This window comes from Myotis davidii, unplaced genomic scaffold (assembly GCF_000327345.1).
Source record: "Myotis davidii unplaced genomic scaffold, ASM32734v1 scaffold96, whole genome shotgun sequence".
Taxonomy (NCBI): Eukaryota; Metazoa; Chordata; class Mammalia; order Chiroptera; family Vespertilionidae; genus Myotis; species Myotis davidii.
In genome coordinates, this window is record NW_006289416.1 from 10,195,286 (window position 1) to 10,201,032 (window position 5,747).

A 5,747-nucleotide genomic window follows, 5' to 3' on the forward strand; every position below is an offset into this window, starting at 1 on the left:
CTCTTTCAGCAGAACTTGGCTGACGGCGGTGCTCGCTCGTCATGGCTGTTCCAGGTAACCAAGCCAGCCCTGCGCTCCGCGGTCCGCGCGTTCACTGCATCCATGCGTGTATTTCAACGGGGACCGTCGCGAGTCTGCGTCCGGGCGTCGGGAGAAGCGACCGAGAAGGACATGATTTTGTCTGGGGCCGAGGACAGAGGCTACTCACGGAGAAACAACTTCTCTCTTCTTAGACTATTGGAGGAGTTGTTCAGAGGCCGTGGGCGGCGCGGGGAGAGGCTTCCGGCGTTTTTGTTTCTGGGCTGGGTGTGGAAATGACCTGCCTGGTTTAGGGGGAGCAGAGAGGGCCGGAGAAAGGGGTTAAGTTAGCAGAGAGTCTCAGGGCCGCCTCCCAGCTCGGCAAACGGGAGCCCGGAGTCTAGAAACAAAAGCTGCACCATCAGGCCAGCTCAGGGCGCAGGGCGCAGGGCGCCGCGTCCCCGCCTGTGCCAGAGGGATCCCAGGGACTCTCCAAAGGCGCTCGCTGCTGGCTGAGGGGACGCGGTGAAGTGGGTGTCTGCTTTTAGAGTCTCTTTTTTCTTTTTCTCTAATTCATCCCAAGGATTCCTGGAGGTTTGGTCTTTGGATGGACGGCTTTAAAAAAAATGTCCAGGATGGGAAAAGACAGGATGAAAGGGAAAGCAGCGAAAGGGGAAAGGGTTCGTAGTGTGTTGAGGAGAATGCCGCTGAAATGAAGGCGATACGGCGTGAGTGGGGTTTCCTTTGCCGCGTCCTGAGCTCCCCTCCGCCTTAGGCTAGGACGGGGTGTGGGGTGGCGCTGCCGGAGTCCCCAAGAGGTGCCGATCCTGTCTTAGTGCCGGGGCCGTGCAGAATCGCGGGCCTCTGCCCTGACTGCACCTTCGGCGCGCGCCACCCCGGAGCCCTCAGGGATGCCCGGGACCTGTTGTGCGGGAGGCGGGTGGCTGTGCGCGGGAGCAAGAGGGCGGCCTCCAGTGAGGGCCCCAAGCGCCTCAGCCACCTGCTCCCCGTGCCCCCTCCGGAACTGCTTCACCTCCCAGGCTAAGGGTGTGGGTTCTTTGCCCTGACAGGTCCGCTGGCGCTTTTCTTGTGAGGACGATCCTGGCCTTAACCATCAGAGCGGGGGACCCAGGCCAGAGGAGGCGATCACGGAGCCCATCGTGCTGGAGGGCAAGTGCCTGGTGGTGTGCGACTCCAGCCCATCGGCGGACGGTGCTGTCACCTCCTCCCTTGGCATCTCCGTGCGCTCTGGCAGCGCCAAAGTGGCCTTCTCCGCCACCCGGAGCACCAACCACGAGCCGTCGGAGATGAGCAACCGCACCATGACCATCTACTTCGACCAGGTCAGCTGGCCGGTGTGCGCACGGTGCCTCTTGCCCGGGAGAACAGGGCGGGAGCCTGGGCGCTGGGGCTGGGGCTTCCCGCGTCCGGGACCTGCAGTTCCAGGTTCTGCCCTCCTCTGCCCTGTCCTGCCCTGCGCCTCTCCCTTCTCTCTCCTGTTTCTAGTGTGCCATTCCCTCCTTATCGCGTTTTAGCTTCCTTGTACCTGTCCGCTCAGGTGCACTTTGGTGACTGAGAAGCCCATCAAGCTAAGAGATCAGAAAGCTATTTCCCAAAAGGGAACTGCATGGTTTACTCTTTGCCCGGGTGGGGGGTGGGGTGGGGCTGTCATTTGTGGTAAATGGGCCTTCCTCACCCATGTGGCCAACACAGAGACTGAGCATTTTAAACTCTCCACGCTCAAGGAGGGTCCTCCGGAGGCCCAGACGCTCAGAAAAGAGGTGCCTATTGCTTATTTTGGAAAGGACTGGGAAGAGGATATTTATTTTCAAGAAAAATAAGTGAGCAAGTGTGTGAGGGAAATAGCAGGATGGTTTTAAAAATACAAAACGAAATAGCTTCTTATATAATTGCAATGTGTAGTGAAAACAATACATAATACAATCTACAAATACAACATATCATGATATCAATATGCAGTGTGGTTATGGGAATAATAATAATAATAATAAAAGGATCGATGACTTCTGTTGCCCTAATCCGCTTAACTTTTCCCACTGGGGCCAAAGCCAAAGGGTTGTGAATAGGATCCTACCTTGGCACCCCCCTCTCTGGTGTGGCTGCTCAGGATTAGAGGTCATGACCTTCCTCTTGGATCCCTCCCCGCTTAGTTCTGTTGTTTTTCAGAAACAAACTGAAACATAATAGCGCTTTCCAAACTTGAACGCATTAGTCCATTCCTTAGGAACCTAAGCCTTCCACAAATGGAACCCTCTTCAGCTGTCCACACTGAGATCTCCCCTCTGCATAAGCCCACTCTCACTCCCGAGTATCGATAAACCTGCACACACACCCTTGACTCATTTTAAGCCAGTGTGTTCATTTGTTTTCCTTGTTGTTAGGAAGTCTGTACATTCATGAAGTTTTGTGGGATTTGGGGGTGGTGATGGGAGGGAGTCTGCCTTTAATCTGTTTTTATTTATAAGACATCACAATATTTACCTTATGTTCAAAGAAAGGAGACGATAAGAAATAGGTAACTATTTACTGGCTTAATAAGTCCTCCGTTATGAGTTACTATAATTTACCTTCCCATGTCCTACAAATAGTTTCACCACCTTTTTACGTCCATCGTTCATTTGGGTCAAGAAAACGGTGATGTGGGGCAGGGTAAGGGGCAGCAGGGTTGCCATTTTATGGATGAGGCACCTGTGGCAGGGCAGGTTGGATGGTGCGCCACTGGTTCCTGGTTAGGGAGAAACAGCCTGCTTTTCTGAGCTGGTTGGGAGATCTTTCCTCTACAGCAGGGCCCTGAATCTGCCAGGCTCCTGAATTTAAAATTGAGGTGAAAGAGTTGAGGTAGAGAGTTGGAAGAAGCAGCTCCAAGAGCTCGAGTGGAGAATGCTTTATTCTTCATGAAAACATCATTCTACCCACTGAGAGCATAGCCCTGGGGAGGCACAGAACAGTAGGGCACACCACCCCTAAGCATAGAGCCCTCATGTCTATATGAACCCCACAGACTAGGGGGGCGGAGGTGGTGCCCCCAGCTCCGGCGCGGGTTGCCTTCCGACCATCCTGCAGCTGTGGTTGAGCAGCAGTTGACATGGCTCTGGGAATTGCTTGTTATTCATCTATAATGAGTGCCTAAGAAATCACCGCAAAACGTATGCAGTTGACATTTATTTTCTGAACAGATGACAGGTTCTTTCATCCAGGCCTGTGTTGTTGTTGCTGGATGTTTGTCTTAGAAGCTGAGAACACCAGGCAAGCCATTCTAGTATCTTAATCGAGTTGTGCATTTGTGTGTGAGTAGGAGTGGGGACGGGATCCAGGCAGAGTGGCCAAATAATGTCTTCAGCTTCTAAAATAGATTTGGGTTGTGATGGGGGGCCCTCTTGTCTTCAGGTTCTACTTATGATGTCATGCTCCCACCCCCTCTGATCTGAGGAAACCCACTTGCAGGGCCAAGTGAGCTCGTATCCCATGGCTGGATTAGTCATTATTCTTGCACCTGATGGAATTCCCGGGATTGAGCCAAGGGTGTCCAAGCTGCTGTGTGGACTCTCCAGCTAATTACTCAAGCACATTGCATGATATCATAGCTCATCCAAGGAAGCAAACATCTCTCAGAGGAAAATGAGGGAAGCAGGCACCACAGGTGTTTATGGACTGAGATCTTGCACTCAGCAGCCATTATTGAGCACCTACTGTGTGCTGCCAGGGCATGTGCCGGGGCTGCAGGAACACAGAGATCAGGACCTGACACAGTCTTGTTCTGCCCTGGAGCACATACAGGAAGTTAGGTGGGAAGCTTCATCTGAGGGAACTGATCTCACTTAATTGGCTTCTTGCCCCATAGCCCGTTCTCTACCCACTCAGTGTGGTCCAGTAATTTTTGTCAAAGCTCCATGCTGAAGTTCCATCATTCCACAAGCCTCGGAACAGACTTAACATCCGGGTGTTTACTGACCTCATTGCCTTCCTTCCTTTCTCTCTGTTCTGCCCCCAATGCACAAAATTAGCACCCACTTTTTCAACTCATAAATGAATATAAATTAAAACATCTTTATGAATCGCTATCCCTTGAAATACCTTTGAAATCACTTCCCACTGTGGGAAGTTTTAACTCCAGCAGTGCCTCCTCCATGGGTGGGCAGCCTGAGCAGCCCATAGTGGACCTGGGTCACTGCTGTGCCAGCCTGCTCACCCTGTGTGCCAAGGAGGGGCTTGCTAAGTCTCTGTGTGCTCCTCTTCTTTTTCAGGTGTTAGTAAATATTGGCAACCATTTCGATCTTGCCTCCAGTATATTTGTAGCTCCGAGAAAAGGGATTTATAGCTTCAGCTTCCACGTGGTCAAAGTGTACAACAGACAGACCATCCAGGTGGGTAGCTTTGGAAACGGGACCCTTTGAACTTTGGGTTACCATTCCCCATTACTGCAGACCCTATCAGCCCTTCTGTGAGGCAGGGGGAGGGGCTGGGAGCCAGCTGAGTCCTCTGGGTCAGGTCCCTGGGGAAGTAGGGCTCCATGGAAAGGGTGGGGGAAGGGCTGGGGGAAGGAGAGGACAGGTGTGTGAGAACAGTGGACCCTGCATGGCCTGCTGAGCTCTACCCTCTGCATTATAGGTCAGTTTAATGCAGAACGGCTATCCAGTGATCTCAGCATTCGCAGGAGACCAGGACGTGACCAGAGAAGCAGCCAGCAATGGGGTCCTGCTGCTGATGGAGAGGGAGGACAAGGTGCACCTCAAACTGGAGCGGGGCAACCTCATGGGAGGCTGGAAGTACTCCACCTTCTCTGGCTTCTTGGTGTTTCCCCTATAAACGCCGAGCCTGGGGTGACGGGGAAGTTGTAATCTGGACCCAGGAATCCGCCCTCCCTAACCCCCTGAACTTGGCAGAACGGGACAACTTGTTTCCAAGCTCCGTCTGACTGTCGAGATAGAAGAATGATTTCCTTCCAAGTCTCCAGTGTTTTCTTTGACTATTGACCATTCCTCGGGAACCTGGCCTCTAATTAGTTTTAGACGATAAGGTCTTCAGGAGAAATGACACTATGGACCTGAGCAATTTGTACCTGTGATTGTAACGTCGATCTGGGATTTTATTGTTGGGGCCACTGCGATTTCTTCTTTTGTATGGACGCTGTATTGTTGTCCAGAGTGAGGAGCGCCCAGACCTCAGGATGGATTGCAGGGGGCTGGCTGCACTCAAAGCAAGAGCCCTGCAGGTCACCGCCCACTGGCCAGTCCGTGAAATGTGTTCTCTGTGTGTCTGTTCAGCCTTAAGAAAAAGGATGGCTTGGCTTTCATTCTGTGTGTTTCCCTGGGAGAATGGGAGGACTGGGGAGGGGAAGGGGCATTGTGATACTGTCGGAAGTGCTTTATCTGGAGATGCGAGTTTTGCACGATCGGACTGGACTTTTGTTCTGTACTGTGTGTGTGTGTGTGTGTGTGTGTGTGTGTGTGTGTGTGTGTCCTCGAAAAGCTTTACTTTGCTTTCTACGCTCGGCTCTCCCTCCTCACCCCTGCTTTTATTCGTCATGCTGGGCTGAAGGAGAGAAATGTATGTTGAATTCCTGGATGAGACCCAACCAAACAAAAGGTACCTGTATATCAAAGTGAAAATGACAAATGGACAATTCCTTGGATTCTTTTAAAGAGATTCTCTCAGATGCACCATGAGAATGAACAACCAGGATATTTTTTTGAACGCTTCGGAATACT

At 52.0% G+C, this 5,747-nt stretch overlaps 1 protein-coding gene across 1 annotated transcript; it reads left to right on the top strand.

The window, feature by feature from the left end:
• Positions 1–3: 3 nt before the first annotated feature.
• On the top strand, positions 4–5,736 carry CBLN2 (cerebellin 2 precursor; the record flags this gene model as incomplete). Its single annotated transcript, XM_006761950.2, has 4 exons — positions 4–54; positions 1,089–1,361; positions 4,284–4,403; positions 4,648–5,736. Coding segments are annotated over 4 exons (642 nt in total), but the record flags the coding sequence as incomplete, so codon positions are not given.
• Positions 5,737–5,747: the final 11 nt, after the last annotated feature.